General features: G+C 38.6%; 1 protein-coding gene across 2 annotated transcripts in view; it reads right to left on the bottom strand.

Annotated features, from left to right (window-relative positions):
• The window catches only part of PLPP1 (phospholipid phosphatase 1), a 100,515-nt gene that overhangs the window by 20,390 nt on the left and 62,000 nt on the right, over positions 1-18,125 (bottom strand). The window contains exons 2-3 of one of the 2 annotated variants that reach the window (XM_045998836.1): positions 14,794-14,945; positions 9,409-9,689 (exon numbers count right to left, since the gene is read on the bottom strand). In XM_045998836.1, coding sequence (XP_045854792.1) covers positions 9,409-9,689; positions 14,794-14,945 — 433 coding nt within the window. The remainder of the gene's footprint in view (positions 1-9,408; positions 9,690-14,793; positions 14,946-18,125) is intronic. The other variant, XM_045998835.1, reaches the window with a different exon arrangement.

Raw genomic sequence — 18,125 nt, 5'->3', positions numbered from 1 at the left:
CCAGCCCCCTTTTAAAACACTGAACCAGGAAAACTACCTTGCCACAAGGTAGAAGATTTCAGAGGCAGTCAGAAGGAAGGCAGACTTCTAAATTGCCTTCTAAGGTGTTTTTTAAGGGGCAGGAATGCTAGCCAGAAGTAAGACTGCCACACCTCTACTTTCAGCCCTCTCCCAAAAAGACAGCATGAAGGCCAAGAAAGCCTGTTAAATCTGGCCAGTACACTCCACTTCCCACCCCGACGCAGACCATGAAATCACCATGAACTCTTGACCACCCAGGTAAGATACCTGTACAAGATACCAGTACAAGTCTATACAATTAAACTACTATAAAACTTCTGATATGCACTGAGAGTGGCAAGAGAAAAAGCCAAAAGCCCATGCACATATGAAATTATTAGAGCCCAACAGGAAGCTGACCAGACAGGTCACTCTGGGTTCCTTTCAGATTCGAGCAGATGACATCACCAGAGACAGTGTTACCAGAGGACAGTGCCGCGGTACTGCACTTAGACAACCTTTCTACCAAACGGACAAAAGCACAGGAGTAACATTTCCTTTAGTATCTCAAGTTCCTTTGCTTTAAAAGAAATGAAAGCTTAGATCATATCATATTTAGATACCCATTTTTGTATATTTAGATTTGAATGAAGTGGAGGAAAGCAGACTACTTTTTACAAATATAAAGACAAAATCATGACCACATTACTCTCCTGCTTCGCGTTCTTCACTGGTACACTGTTGAGCTTCGAGTAATCAAGACCCTTCATCAGGCCCACCAACTAGTCTGGAACCATCATCTGCTACCCAACTACTAATTCTCAATACACACCATGTTTCATGCTGTGTTTTTTCATCACTGCGCCTGAAATGAGCCTCCCAACTCTTTTGGATAATTATAACACAAGAGTCACTGTAGCCGCTGTTACCTTCCAGAAACCCTTCTTCAACAGCTAGGCTGAAGTGATCTCCCTTTCTCCAAAAGGAAAGAGATGTATGGCACACATATATCCTTGAACCCACCTTCCACAGTAAATCATCTGCTATAGTTCTTCCTTCCTCCATTCCATCCAAACATGGGCAGGATTAGGACAAGACTTATAAACAGAAATGTCTGACGTTTGTTTCTTTGTTTGTTTTAATTACATACGATACGTCCATTAGAAAAATTCAGAAAGTATAGCAAATCAAGAGAAAAATTGCTGGTAAACACCCAACTCTCTGAGGCCCTTTTTTTTTTTTTTAAGATTTTATTTATTTATTTATTTGACAGACAGAGATCACAAGTAGGCAGAGCGGCAAGGGAAGCAGTCTCCTTGCCGGGCAGAGAGCCCGATGCGGGACTCGATCCCAGGACCCTGAGATCATGACCCGAGCCAAAGGCAGAGGCTTTAACCCACTGAGCCACCCAGGCACCCCCCCGAGATCCCACCTTAATTCATCTTGAATCCCTAACATCCACCACCACTAGATCAAGCAAACAGTAGGTGCTCAATACATTTAAGCTCAAACAGAATCTAATGTCTTAATGATAAATCAGTTTTTATGTAGTTATCCCAGAAGATGTAAAATTCTTATACTTTTCATATTTAAATGTCACAAATCATCTCTGCTGCTTCCCCACCCCTTCTCCCACCAAAGCACCAAGAATAGAGTATTATTGTATCAGTGCCTCCACAAGAAGTACACTTCAATCAGTTTGTGCTTCAACAGGTGTAAAAAGTGCAAAAAATAAAACTAAGGACATATGTTACCTTTGCTTAATAATGTTATCATATAATTAAATGCTAAGTCTTTGCCAATAATCATGGCAAGATAAGTTACCTGATTTTAACATCTTACCTCTGATGTGTTTTCCCCTTACAGTGGTTACAAATTCTGACTTTATCATCACAGTTTTGGAGAATTAGGAAGTCCAATCTAATATCCCCGCTTTTTTTGCCCTTCTGTAAGAAACTGTGAGCAGTACCAGTATGTGTCAGCTTAAACATGCAGTACCTAAGGCCTCTTCCCAATACCTTTGGCAAGCATTTCAATAATGTGTATAAAATGTCCAGAAACCTTTTTTACATTGTAATCAAAAGCAGTCAGATTCGCGGAACAAATGATATCTATAAAGTAACAGATATATTGTTGTAAATGAAAAACAAATTAGGTTTTAAAAGCCTTCTCAGGGGCACCTGGCTGGCTCAGCAGGTAGAATGTGTGACTCTTGATCTAGGGGTTGTGAGTTTGAGCCCCATAGAGATTATGTAAAAATATAATCTTAAAAAAAAAAAAAGTAAGTGGGCAAAAAACAAAGACAAAATAAAACAAAAATAAGGAAAAAGGTTTTAGGTACTGCCTGAATCCTACTTTCCATTGCCTTTAGGAAGAATTTCTCCATTTTTAGGATTCAATTCTATCCTTCGATAAACCAAAAATACTGAAAACTGTCCATCTTCATAAATTTCCAAACGTTATCTCAGAAGCAATACAATGTAGTTGCAGTAGATCACATAAGAAAATATTATGGTTAACAGGATATAAACATAAAAGAAAAAGGTTAACCAATTCTATAATCTTGCTTTCAAGTGCATATGTAAACTCATTTACAGCATAAATTGGAGAGTTTGTTGAGTAGACCGGAAGTGGGGTCCAAGCTATACCTCTCTACCAAACTCCCAGGTGATGTCCATCCTGCTGGTCAGAGCAGAGGACCACACTTTGAATGGCAAGGGGAGAGGAATGAGAAGAAAGGTAATTTTGAGCTTGATTAGGAACACACCTGGGATTAAGTCAAGAGTCTGGGCACTCTGTGGAGACAGTCACACCAAAAGAATGCTAATGCTTTCCTATTATAAAGGCTACTTAAAACAGAAAAAACACTGAAGAATCACACAAGCCAACACAATCCATATGTCACAAATTCACAAATTCAATTCACATCCTACCCCTCATGAAAAATATTTATTTTCTAATTAAGGAAAAATACTGAATGCATGCTGTTTACATTTATTCTAAATGGAAACTCAGGCTTTACACCACTCAATTATATTTCTTTTTGGGATTTTATTTATTTGAGAGAGAGGGAAAGAGAAAAAGCCCAAGTAAGGGGGAGAAGTAGAGGGAGAGGGAAAAGTAGATTTCCCACTGAACAGGGAGCCCGATGTGGGGCTCGATCCCAGCACCCTGGAATCATGACCTCAGCCAAAGGCACACACCCAACCAAGTGAGCCACCTGGGGTCACCTCTCCATCCATTATATTTTTTTCTGGAAAAAGTACTAATGTAACTACACACTTTTTTTTCATATTTCTTTTTTTTTTTTTAAGATTTTATTTATTTATTTGACAGAGAGAGACACAGCGAGAGAGGGAACACAAGCAGGGGGAGTGGGAGAGAGAAAAGCAGGTTTCCCGTTGAGCAGGGAGCCTGATGCGGCTCCACCCCAGAACTCTGGGATCATGACCTGAGCTGAAAGCAGACACTTAACAACTGAGCCAATCAGGAGCCCCCCCCCCTTTTTTTTTCATATTTCAAAGCTGGCATTGGGGAATTCAAGAGTTCTAAAGTGAAGGTAGAAAGCATCAATATGAAGTCAACAGCCTATATGTTCATGTGATTTAGAAGCCTATTAATATTTAATGCACAGCACTGCTGTGGGATGGCATGAAATGCCCAATATCTAAACTTAAAGGGTGTTATTATTTTTGGGGGGGTTGGTTTTAAAATAAATTAGGATATAAATGTATTTACCAACAGATAGTGGCAGGAAGTCACTGAAAGTAAAGAAAGGATCTTGTCTTTGCAAGTCTATACCTTGACCAAAATAAAGCCACATGTCAAGTCAACTCATTATGCATTCAGGAAAGACAATCAGGCACCAAGCCAAATCTCAAGGGAGAAAAAAACTTTTGCTTTTATTCCACATTAAAACAAAATTAAATGGAATGAATAAATGCAACATAGGCTAAATCGAAAGTATGTGTAAGAATGTGTACAGCTATTTAACTAGGTATCATGTGGTGTGACTTCTTTTATTTCTAAACAAAGAAGTTTCTTCAGCCTTAAGTGCCCCAGATTGCCTTATAAATTAACAAAGAACTGACAAAACCCTGAGATTATGCTGGTTTTACCAAAGCTAAATCCAGTAAAACACCACCTGTATACCCTAAGCCTCCAGCCTACCTGCCTGCCTGTGATCCTGCTGCTCCCTGCACCATGAGACACCCCGTCCTCATTCTATGCATTCAAACCTTACTCATCCTCCAAAATGCCCCTCTACTGGAAGCAGTATTATTATCCTCCAACTCATCATTTCATCTTCACTCCTTCAAGGCACGTATCTATCACACACACTGTCTCCAAACACATATCAGCCCCTGTGCAGTGAGCCCACGAGAGCAACATGTGTGCTTGGGGAGGTAACACCCACAGTGACTAGGACTTAACAGCAATAAATATTAGTTGAATTTAGTAACTTTTGGTGAGGCTGAAGCTGTGATTCTCAGGTCAGCAGCCATAGCACCATCTGCGAATGTTTTAGGAACGCAGATTCTTGGCCTCCCTGGCACGCAGACTTATTGAATCAGAAACTCTAGGGGTGAGGCCCAGCTATCTTGTATTGTACCAAACTCTCCACGGGATTCCAATGTGACTGAAGTATAAGAAACACTGGGGCAAAGAGAGTCGGATCCGGACCGAAGAAAGAGTCACAGCTGCAACAAGAAGTGTCAGATGCTAACACTCAGAACAGAGGAGGTGGAAAGCGGTACTGGCCTCCAAGCCAAATTGCTTTTATATACACTAAGAGCTAATGTCCATTCACAGGCTGAAGGATCTTTTAAAATCATCCCCTCTTTCATTCTATGTGTTGCTATTTCCCGGTAGATATAAGAATAAAATGAAGGTTGTCTGCTAGTTTACTGACATATACACACAGGAAGTTTAGATAAGCCTGAATAAATCTTCCTGAATGCATAAAGTGTCCAGTAATGTCTACAATTAGACCACAAAGAAGAAGCCATTCTCTCAAAATGTAAAGCAGGTTTTGCCAGGTACTTAACACCACAGCTAGTCAGTCTGATTATAATGGGTTTTCAATATTATAGAAGGCACTTCCTCAAAATTCAGCTTTATTTACCTGCACAGGGGTTGTATTAAAAAAAGACAAAAGGAAAATTATGCCTCACATTTAACCAAACATATCACAATTAAACATCTAAATAATACAAAGCTGCCATATCCAAAAGAAGTAACTTTTTTTGAATATCTGATTTATATAGTCAAAGAACAATTGCTCAGAATTGATTAGGAATGCTGAGTCTATCCTTAAGCAAACTGAATTTAAATAAAAGCCAGAAAAAATAAAAAAGTGAATTTCTCAGAGAAGACAAAAGTTTCCATACTGTAGTATCACAAACAGAGCAGCTGTTAGTGAGCTGTCTTACTCAACTATGGACCCCAACAATTAAAGCCAGAAATAGGCAAGACTGCTTAGCTGATGCTCCAACGAAAACCCATTGTGCTTATTTCTTACCAGACTTTCGAGGCATTGACAATGACATTTTGCGAAGACCTGAACATCCCAAATGCCAGATCGGAAAAACCCGGATAGCAATGGAATGCCTACACGACCACATCCCACACATCCCCTTCCTGGCCCATGATCATGGGGTGATTCCCCCCATGACCACACACTCCCTGCCTGTTCTCTTGCAGGCACTCCATCCCGAACTCTCCTTGTAACACAGACAAGGTGTCTATCTTGCTGATGGAGAGGTCAGTGGGTAAAGCCTGAGCCTGTCACCAAGCACCTTGCGGGTAGCACCCTAAATTTCTCCCTTTCTCTTTTCCAAACCATCACCTCTTGAGTTAGTGACTTCTCTCACCACATATTCATCCTAGTTTGTGCCACAAAAGTGTTGGCAAACCCCGCCAGGAGCTGTGCTTCCGATTTGTCCAGCCCCCTTGGGGTTCCTGGCACAGAGCAACTGGCCCCAGGAGCATCAGGGCTCATGCTCAGTTCCTGAGTTGGTGGCGGTGATAGGTCATTCGGAACACAGCTAGTTGTGCACAATCTTAAATTCACCCTGCCAAACATCCTAACATAATAGATACTATGTGAGGTCATGTTCCCATCATCCTGGGGATTTTAAGCACTGGCTCACAAAGTGCGGTCCTGAGATTAAGCACAGAGGTAGCAGCATCTGGGAGTGTATTAGAAATACATATCCTCACCTCCCACCCCATCTGAGGATGAAACGTTGAAATATGTGTTTCCAATGAACCACTCACATTTGAGAGACACTGATCTAAAGAGTCCCTAAAGAGAATCTTTACCTGGGCAGAGTGCTATAGGTCTGAACTACCTGGGCTCATTAGTAATTTTTTTCCCCCCACAAATGGAAAGTACTGCTGTTCTCATTGGCATAAGCAAGAGCAGCTGGATGTCCCAAAGTTATAAGTACAGTCCCTTTTCATTTATAGTAAATGCCCAGGTATTAATTTTAAACAATGAATAGGAGCTAATAAGGAGTTTAATAAGTATGCTACTCTAATCCATTTATGTTCTCACTTCTCTATTTAGGACCCAGGGCCACAAATGAAGCCTGGTAAAAGTCCTCTGACATCAGTGATACAAGAGCACCAGAGTGTGCACATATACAGGAAGGGCAGAGAGAGGAATAGAAGGAAATAAGAAAACGAATATCGAGACCAAAAGCCAAAATTGTAAGAGAGTACTCTCACCCTCACATGTAACTCTGACTCATTTATAGTCAACAAAATGACTCATTTCGGGTGCTTATGTTCCCTTCTTTCCAATGTCAAGCATTATAATTTTATAATTAAAATAAACGTACAGGGGACAGGCTGTGGAGATAAATAAATTAGAGGGGGAAATTATACTATGATCCTAATACATTACAATGTCTAGACTGAAATGTTTTTGCATTTTTGGCATCCCAACCTAAAAATTCAAGAGAAAAGCAATAGGAAAGCCTAAATCCAACGAAATTAAGCTTCACAGCAGAACAGCAATGCAAAGCCACAGTTATGCACCAGAGTTATAAAGCTCTGGAACTGTGGCAACAACTAACTCATTCTGGAAATACCAATGGAAATCCCATTTTTTCTTGGAAAATACAAAGTTTTCTTAAAATTTCATTTCTAGATTTGATTTTCCTTCTCACTTCAGAACCCCAAAGCTTATCAACAGATCTCACTGAAAATGTGGGAGGCTGAAGAAACTTTTAAAGGGTAGTGAGTAAAAAACTATATGCACTTAAGTCAAAAGTACCATCAGAGTATTAGAGTATATGTTGGCCAATTTAGATACACTAGCAATACATATATAATAGGACATACATGGACTGGAAAATGTAACCATATTTATGTCATTTAAAATAAATTATATTTCACATTTTGTCCAAATGGCCCATGTAAGAAAGAAAAATCTCTCAATAAGACATACTGTTACAAGAAAATTTTGAGCTAAAATGTATGTACCCAAATCAGAGAAATAATACATGTGTAAAGAAACTATGTTCTTAAATAATCATTTATAATGATATTTTCTGGACATTAGGTAAGCCCTTATCACCCGACTTTCTTAAATACTGTGACAAGAGAAAATGTTAGAGTTCTCCTATTTTCTGTTGGGGTAATGCAGGAGATGTTACTGGAGACACAGGCATGGATAGTCCTTTGTATTTCTCTGAGTTTCTCTGAGTCTTCAAACTCTCCACCGAAAGTTACTGCATCTCCTAGTTGTTAAATCTGAGACCTTTCCCTAGGACACTGCAGTGTTGTGAGAGCAGAGAATGAGATCTCCACATCCCATACCCTCAGAGCCCAGTGCTGGTATTGGTAAGTTCATCACTCCTCAAAGCCATTTCTGGACCATTCTTCCCCAGCCCTCTTAAAAAATGCCTTCTTATAACCTCAAATCAACAATACTGCCTTCCACTATAAATTGCCTACTGCATTAGCCATTCCTCCCTCCTTCATTCTTTAAGACTTTATACCCCTACCAGTCACCTGATCACCTCAAAGCTTGCCATCCAACAGCCTCTCTATTCTCTGGCCCTGTTATCAATAAGGAGGTTCTCTTCCAGCACCATCACTTTTTAAATTTAAGTCTCTGTGCTAGACTAAGCTCCATGGAGATGAGAACCAGAGCTATCTAGCTCATGGCCGGATCTCATGCACACAGCACAGTATATACTCTTAGTTAAATAAGGTGTTTTTTTCATCTCCACTACATGCAAAAATTGGGGGCTACTACAAGGTCTGTGTAGCTTATAAGAGAACCAACAAGGACAATGAAGTGCCTGTGAATCATGTATAAAGAACAGTCAAAGGGTGTTTTACCCAGAGAAAGTATCTGTTGGATGATGAATAATTAAAGGGATAGCTATCTTAAAACATCAATCGTATAGAAAAGGTAAGGCTCTTTAAAAAAAAAAAAAAGTAAGGCTGATAATTCTGAAACTTGAGATGAGGAATTGTGGTTTTTTTTTTAAAGATTTTTATTTATTTATTTGAGAAAGAAAGAAAGTGAGTGAGTGAGCATGAGCTGGGGGAGGGGCAGAGAGAGAGGGAGAAGCAGGCTTCCCACCAAGCAGGGAGCCAATGTGGGGCTCAATCCCAGGACCCTGGGATCACAACATGAGCCTAAGGCAGATGCTTGATGGACTGAACCACCCAGGCGCCCCTAGTGGCTTTATCTAATGTTACTGGGCCTTCATTTGCTCATCTATACATTGAAGGAGTTGGACCTTTTGGGTTGCAAACATTGTATTTCATTCATGCCTAATAGTGTGCCACATGCAGAAAGGAGCCTAACAAGGTCATTATAAGAAGGCAACCTGAAGTCCTAAAGCTGTCAGTGTATGAAGTTTCCTTACAAAAAGTATACTCTAAGAATACTTAGAGACAGAGCAGAACTTAATACAAGAATGGACTACATGAAAGGTCAGCAAACTATAACCCCTGGAGTAGCCTGTTTCTGTTAATAAACTTTTATTGGAACGTAACCACACCCATCCGCTCAAGGACTGTCTATGGCTGTTTTTTCCTTGTACAACAGCACAGATGGACAGTTGTCAAATTAACCAAATCACCCACAAAACCTAAAATATTTCCTATCTGGGGCCCTGAGAAAGAGTCTGTTGGCCCTGCACTATATGACGTATGAAGTTCATTTTAATTATTCATGAGAGATGGGAAGACCTGCATTAAAAGATTCTTACACAGAAGGTAGGGGTAAAATGGGGAAAAAATAATAAGTAGAGATAATAAGTCAAAATATGAACTCAGCTCACCTCCCAGTGATTATACTAGCGGTTCTCCCTACGCTAGTAAAGAAACCTTCTTTTCCAAGAATACAAAAGATAAAACAAACATTGAAGTTTTAACACGCACCTGCCCTCCTTCACTTTCCGTGCATTTCCTCGACATATGTAGTTTTCAATGTAACCAACACTGCAGTTGATTTTTGACCAATCTAGGTCACAAACATCCAGGAAGTGAGGGCGCAGTCTGCCTATTGAATACTTGGCAATGTCAGTCAGGGACTGACTAGCAGCTGCGCCAAATAAAAATGTTCCAATGGCTTTGTAAATAGTGGCTATGTAGTTATTCCTGATAAAGGAATTCGAGTGCAAGAGGTTATAGTAAACAGACAGGGCTTCTCCAATAATCATCTGAAAAAGAAACAGAAAAATAGTATGTTAAAACAGTAATCAGGCATTTTAAAATTTAAAAATAGAAAAGAAAATGGTATATCACAATAAAATATTTTAAAAACACTTCCCTTTTTTCATTTGCAAATGCAGAGTCAGGATATCTAATTCTAAACGATGAAACAAGGAGTCAGATCTGCTTACAAAGCAATGGCCAAAATAATTTCAAATCTACCTGAAACAATAAGACCTTTTTTCTTTTCTGGTACTCAAATAAAATGAGTTTTAATAAGCAACGATGTATCATGGATGAGAAAAACCATGGTTGTTATTTGTTCAAATAACACAAATTTTCCTAATTAGAGTATCCCCTGTATAAGTACTTTGATCTGGGAGTACTTCTTAGCCAAAATTTCTCTGAATCAAAAACATCCATCATATTTTAAGAAGTAAAATAGTTTCAGAGAGTAAACTAATACAAAAGCAGGGATCTAACACTGAGGCCAAAGTGTATAGAGTACAGATATCAGCAGACAGAGCCTCCCAGCCCTGCCTTTCCAGAACCCGAGGCCTGGTTAACAAGACTCTGATAGACTTTGTAAGACTTAACAAGTCTCATTAACAGACCAAACACACATTTGATGCTCTCCTTCTCCAAGAAAACATTTCAATTGACTCTTTCCTCTTTATTATTCACTGACTTTATTTCTCACTAAAAGTGAAAACAAGGCCTTCCCAGATTCTAGTAGTGTGTGTGTCAGCCAGCATATAATGAGTTTAAAGGCATGAAAAGCCTTCCCAATATTTGACAATTCACGGATCAAAACCTTAAGAAATCCAAAAAATATTGAGAAAATTTGTACAAAATTACACTTGCTGATAAAATAATCCATATTGTAGCTATCTGTGACCAAAATAAATAGTTGAAGAAGAACCAGCTTGCTTATTTATGTTGGGGAAGTGAGGAGATAGAAGTCACAAAATTTTTCTTAAGTACTAGTTTTGCTGCTTCATCTTAAATTTACATGAACAATCTTATAAAACATTTAAACATTTCCATTTAGTGTGGATTAATTATCTTCACGGTGAAACTTATTGCAGGTAAAATAAATGATTGCCTCCTAAGAGAGCTTTTAAGAACCTAACACCAAAGGTGTTGGGTGGTCTGGGTGGCTCAGTGGTTAAGCATCTGTCATGATCCCAGGGTCCTGGGATCGAGCCCCTCATCAGACTCCCCACTCAGCGAGGAGCCTGCTTCTTCCTCTCCCTCGGCCTGCTGCTCCCCGCCTTGTGCTGTCAGATAAAGAAATAAAATCTTCAAAGGAAAAAAAAAAAAAAACCTAACACCAAAAATTCTTTCTTCATTTAGCTCCGTGGCTCCATAATTAGAATGTTAAAACTCTGACAACTAGACGATGAATCCCACAAAAGCAAGAATCAAGTTTTAGTCATCAAATAAAAACCTAGTACCACCATAGTGGTACTATACATATACTATACATAGTGACTAGGTGGTTAGAAATTTTAATTGAAAGGGGTGCCTTGTGAGTAAAAAGTAAACACCCCTAAATATTAAGCCCCAGAGAAATATATTCCCCCATTACAGTAATTAATGTGAATGACTTAATCAGATACTTTCCTGAGAACAGGTCTCTCAGAAGAGAAAAGCCACGTGCACTTCTAGGGATACCATACTCTGCAACTGCGCTTAGGTTCTCCCAACCGGCTCTAGTGGCCCATGTATTAAAATATATACTGTCTCCTCTGACTGTTAAGATGTCCCAACAACTGCCTTTAGATATGAGCACCAAGAGAGGACTTCTCTCATGTTTCATTATAGAGTTGCTCTTTGATCATTTACAATATATACCAATCATACCAGTCAACTACAATTTGAGCAGCTGAAACTTCCACACTTCAGCTGTCAGCTGCTCTTAGGAGGGTAAGCACTCAATTATTTTCCAATTCTTTAGGGCCACCCAAACCCTGGTTCTTGACAGTGGGGACAGAAAGTCAGCTCACTAGGAGAATGGAGAGCCGTGGGCACAGATGACAAACTGATTCACAAAGGTAGTGTAAGCTGAAACTTAAAATCCTTGATGCTAGGAAAGGGCAGGGGGACTCTAAAGCTGACCAATGCTGGTCAACATATATCGTTTATTATGCCCTCCATCCTCACTGAGATAGATAGACAAGAGACAAGTTCTAAACTGATTTTCTAAATGAAATGTAGGGATGTGTCTGAGCATTTCACTACACATGACAGCCATATTTTTGTTTCATTTTAATACTTTGTCCTGCCCTTTGAGCCATTCATGCCAAAGCTTAGTCTTTAGTGAAGTCCACACTTAAGCTGACTGTGGCCTTATCTTACAGCTGGGATCACTTCTTATGCATTATTTATACTCCAAATATAGGATAAATTATTAAAGAACTAAAGATAGGGACTAAAGCAAAATGCTTTTTTTAGATCAAAGCTAATAATTACCCAAATCCATGTAATTCAAACCATTTAAAACCTATGCACCACAGTATTTTCTCACCATCTCCTTTATAGCTCCATCAACCCAGATGACTTTATACATCTCTATACTGTCCCTGTATTATGTGCCTCCCCTTCAGGACCCACCTTCCCAAAAGTGTAGTCTAAAATCACTGGTGTACTTCTACTTTTTCCTAAATATCTTGAACTACTTTCATTCCCTTTATTCTACTGAATCTTTTTCAAAAGTCAAAATGGATTAAACAGGTATTAAACAGGTATTTATCAATTCTCATTTACCTTAACTTCTCATGGTATTTGACATTACTGATTATTTCTCCTTATTGAAATTCTCCCTTGGCTTCTGAGAAGCTCTACTAACTCTGGTTCTCCACCAGTCTCCCTCAATCACTCATATATCTGTGGATCATCTGTAAGCCAGGTCAAAGACCTGGTAGAAGTCTGAATCACAGTCCTCATTTTTTTTTTTAAAGAACTGATTCACTTTTTAGTTGATAAAATTAAACGCTTTTTTACATGTCTAACCAAGTGCTGCCTACAATCAATGGAGTTAATAAACAAAGTGAAAAATTTTTTAAGTTAGTACATAAAACTACCACCCTGTGCAGTGTTGGCTGATATGGCTGATATGAAAATAGTACTTTCACAGCACCTTTAAAGAGTCTGTTCTTTTTTAAGAAACCCACACTCAATTTGTAATTGCTTTATTAAACACAGAGATAACTTTCTCAGAGCTGATGATGAAATCGTCAAAACTTGGGAATTTATGAAATACAAATAATGAGTTCTTGCTCACTGAGGGTTCTGTCAGGCCCTGCACTCATGCAGGCCACACCTACACTCCAGGAGCCCGGCCATTAGAGCCCCGTCCTGCTGCAGGCCCCTGGTCTGTACTGGATTTCTGTAATTTTGCTTGTGCAGCATCCTTTTGACTGAGACACAAAGTCAAACCGAACTGAAAGACAAGTCCATCTGCAGCAGGGTTCGAGTACTCCAAGGGAGCATCTTTTCTGAACTGAGCTACTACAGCTGACCCTTCAACAGCATGTGTTTCAACTGAGTGGGTCCACTTTTATTATACAGTACTGTAAATGTATTCTCTCTTTAGGATTTTACTAACATTTTCTTTTCTCTAGCTGACTTTATTGTGTAATACATATAACATACAAAATATGTGTTAATTGATTCTTTATGTTCTCAGTAAGGCTGCCAGGCAACCAAGCTCTTAGTAGTTAAAAATTTTGACTCCCCCAAAACTTAACACCAATTTCTGACTGCACCGGGTATCAGTTTCCCTTAACCCCATCTTGTTCGAGGGGCAACTCTATTCGCAACTAAGTATCCTACTAAAAACTTTAAATTCAAATAGTATCTCAGAAACACATATATATTTTTAAAAAATCTACTCTTCCTGCCTTCTTAAAGGAACACTGATGGGCTTGGCTTTCATTCTTTTCGTAGTAAAAGTTCAGTGTAAAGATCTGTCTAGATTAAAGGGATCTGCTGATTTCTTAAAACCTCAACATACTATAGGAGGGTCAACCAATGTCCCTATGTAATTACTCTCATGTCATTCCAGCACCTAAGACATGCCAGGTTCCACCATGCCTGGCTCCATGGCAGGCAGCGAGGGTACTAAGAAGAATGAAGCACCATCTCTGCCTTCCAGGAGCTCACAGTCCCATAAAACAAACATGTTTATGGACAGGTTTTTAAAAATTAATTATGTACCACAAATAATGAGTTGATTAATTCTCAATGTTAATAAGCAGCTGTGATAATTCTTGAATAAAACACTGAATTTCTAAATTAAGAGGTTTTTTTCAATAAACACCAAAACAGACAAGGCATGCATATTATCTCATGTTATCTCCTGGATGGGACCATCTTTTCTACTTTAAACCAAAATAATTCTTTCTAGAGTTACCAGTCATGGAGCATAAAGTTATTTAATCTAAGTCATAGACTCTCTCAATTGAGAAATTATTAAATAATCTAGTTCAATTCCTTGATGTCTTCGCCTTGGAGCACAATCTCTAAGCATTCCCACCTGAAATCCTAAAAGCAATGATTACTATTAGGTTTCAGTACCAGTAAAAAATTTCTTGCATTCACTGCTGATTATATATAGAACTCTGGCTTTTCTCTTTAGTTTTCTGGCATTATATAAAAATTCTTTAACAGGGGTTAGAACGAAATCTTAACATTAGTTATTTTTCTCTTTTAGAACTCTGTAACTAGAAAGTAGGTACACACATACAGATTTCACAAATTATAAAGCAATACCCTAGGTATAAAGTATGCTAAAAAACATACTGCTATAACATGTATCTATTGCATGATTACTATAACAGCAAATTAGAGCTTTAAAAATCACAGTGACTTGGAAAAAATTAGCATAAAAGCTACACACATTCAGTAAGGTTCTTTTAATTATATACTGTTATTCCTTTGGTTCCACTTAAAATAGGTGGGATCATCTTGATCAAATAACACCTTCAATTAAACGTTAAAAAAATATACATTGTTTTGGACATTTATGCATTCAATCATTAACAGATTAACACAAAATTAAGCCAACTGCCCAAAAGTGATAAACTTGGAAAAGTGGATTTGACTTACAACAATAATACTGAATGGAATGATTATTCCACCTAATAACGCATAAGGTATGGTGTCTTCTTTGTAAGGGTACTTGATGGACTCATCATTACAGAATATTCCTCGTTGGAAGGGGGTATGCCTTGAAGTAAGAATTGCAAAAGGCAATCCAGCTAGCAAAAGGAATAAATGAAAATATCATTAAAACGGAAATATGAAAATTAATGAATGGCAATAATTAACCCAGAGACTGTTTAAAAATGCATTTGCCATGAAAATAAATAAGAGCACACATAAAAAGGAAATGCAGCAATGCATGCAACACAAGTTAGAAAGATTACAGTTTAAATTATAAAGGTAGGAAGAGGACCAATGCTTAACCAATCTAACCAAGAGTATCTTCTTCCCTTTGTTTCTGCCCAAACATGCAGATTGCAGAGAAGACCAAAAAAATCCCTTCTCATACTCTTATTTGCCGCTCACAGGGTTTTCAACACTATTCCCAAACCAACTGGTCATGCACCCTGCTTCCGAAAGGAAAAAAGCTTTTTGACATTACCCATTTCGTCTCTACTTACTACCACATTTGGACAGGACATGGTCATGGCTAAGCAATCAGAGAATCTAAATAGTGTGTTGTCCACTTGCTTCTATACCATCTATATCAAGTTTTGAGCTGCTGTGAAAAAGATCTGAACTTAAACCAAGTTTAAGGAAAATGGACAATGAAATCAAGCACGAAAGGACAGTTCTTTCTGTTTTCACCCGTGTTTTCCCTCAAGGTTATGTCTCACACTCACCTCCTGAACTGTCTCTTCCCTAAAAGTCAGCTTTAAGAATTCAGGTCTCCTTTACTTCACTGAGCAGATATACTGATTAATATGCAGCATACCAACTAGGAATGCTCTGTAAAAGAGTTATAGATTAGCAGAAACCTTCAATATGAGGTCTGTCTCAAGACTTCCCCAAGTATGAAAATACTCTCTGAGAGACCCATTCTCCCAGTAGTAATGCCATAACCACCAAGCTAACATACTCATTGTATGTCTGAGTATTCTTTTCACGAAGCACCAAGTCTTGATGACGGTTTACAGGTCTCATTAACTCCGCTAAAACCACAAAGGCTGAATGACAAACACAACTCTGCCAATCTGCCTGTCATTACTACAAATATCAAGTATGTTCCTCCTGCAAGAGCTAAAGAAGCACATTCCTATGTCTTTTATTTATCTTCCTGTCTTTCATTTATGCCCTGAATACATGAACCAAAGTTTCCATCGTTGTGTTAAAAATCATCTGCCAAGAGCAGCAACCCATTGTCTTTAAGACATTCACAAGGTTCCCAAAGCCATACTTCTAGTAAAAGCTACCATTACAAATAAATAAATAAATAAATAAACAAACAAACTAAACTAGAATCAACTTTGCTAACTGACCCTTATACTACCTCTCATATCTGATTTCGAACTATCCTCTGATTCACTAAACTATCTGCATGCAGAGGAATAGGGCAAAATGCCCAAGCCTTTAATACAGATACCACAGCTCCAGCACAAACATTTTGCACACAGCAGCACACACTGTGAAGGTTAGTAAGCAGATCTGTGATCAGTTGCTGCCTGCCCTATACAGTAACTAAAGGTTCACCCTTCAATCAATAGCAAATTTATTTTGTATTCACAAAGAACCATCATTTCTACAGTTCAATTCTACTTGCAAGAACTCTATACATAATAATGGAAAATTTCAATCTCTACACGGCATATTTCTGAATTGGCTGAATTTTTTTCTTTTCTTTTTTTTAAGATTTTATTTATTTATTCGACAGAGAGAGACACAGCGGGAGAGGGAACACAAGCAGGGGAGTGAGAGAGGGAGAAGCAGGCTTCCTGCTGAGCAGGGAGGCCTGATGTGGCCCCATCCCAGGACCTGGGCTCATGACCTGAGCCGAAGGCAGCTGCTTAATGACTGAGCCACCCAGGCACCCCTGAATTGGTTGAATTTTTCAGTGATTTCTTTCTTTTGTAGTAGGACAAGAAAATATCTTGTACAGAAATTAAATCCACATATGATAGTGTCCAAAACTCAGTAGGCTTTATGTCCTTATTCTCAGGAAAAATTCATATTAATAGGCCCAAATATATTTAAAAGTTTTCTTAGCAAGCATATCCACTAAGTTGGGTTTTGGTTTTTTTCCTCTAACCAAAACAACTATGTTGGAAATTGTTTTTAAATTTAGAAAAAAAAAAAATTGGGGGTTTGGTTTTTGTTTTTTTTGATAGGAAGGAAAGAAAGTAAAATCACATACAAGTATAATTAGCCCATTCTTAAAAACAGGAATATATAAACAGGTAAATATTGAGTGAATCCACTGCCAAAGAATTCTGGTAGGTGCTACCAGGAATACAAAGTTATATAAGACATAATACGTTAAGTGCAGCAGAGAATAAACAGAAGTACAAAAAGTTCATATGAAGGTTCAAAGAGAAGCTCTGATGATACGCAAAAAGCTGGTGGTTACCATAGAACTCAGTAGAAGGCACCTAACAGAGATTTGGGGATATAAAGGATCTCTGAAGCCACAGAGGTAAAAGAAACTGCAGGATGGATCTGAAATGAAAAGAAGAGGGGGGTGAGGTAGAGGGCAGCCACAACAGTAAAGGGATGAGCACAGGAGGAAGATTCACTGAGGCAGACCTGGAGGCCCGAAGAAAGGTCAGGAGAGAGAAACATCACTGAGATCAAGTCCAGAGATAGCATCTCTGGATATGATGATTGAGCCACAGCATCTAATACATTTTTAAGCGCCAGACTTGTAGTAAAAGTGGTTTTAATAAGAAGAAAGGATGGAAGCCATACCATGGAGATTTTAGTAAGGAATGATAAAAAAATAAAAATTTTTTTTAAAGCCGGAATCTACCACAAATGCATACTATTCTTTTGAGAGTGTGAGTGAAAAAAAGCAATTTTATCACAGAGGCCTTAGAAATATTTTAAATTAATAACATTTGTGATGTAGGTCCATGAGATCTATTTTTTCAATGTCACTGTCCAATACCATTTCATTTATACTAAACCTGAATACAGACCCCAAAAAGGGGACAGAGAAGATCAAATCACCAGTTGTTCACTGACCCACTTCAGGCTCAAAAAGATGACCTAGCCCAGAATCCTGCTCTAGAAATTTTGGAAATGGAACAAAGACTGACTCAGTTAGAGCTGGCAAGCAGCACTGATCCATGCACAAGAAAGAATGGCTGAAGAAGAGGCTGGCTGAAGAAGAGGCTGAGGACAAAGTAGGCCTGCAAAGAAAACAGAAGTAACTAGCCTGGCCCCTGAGAGTGAGAAATGGG

Source organism: Meles meles, chromosome 3 (assembly GCF_922984935.1).
Source record: "Meles meles chromosome 3, mMelMel3.1 paternal haplotype, whole genome shotgun sequence".
Lineage (NCBI taxonomy): Eukaryota > Metazoa > Chordata > Mammalia > Carnivora > Mustelidae > Meles > Meles meles.
This window is presented reverse-complemented; position numbering and strand designations above follow the sequence as displayed.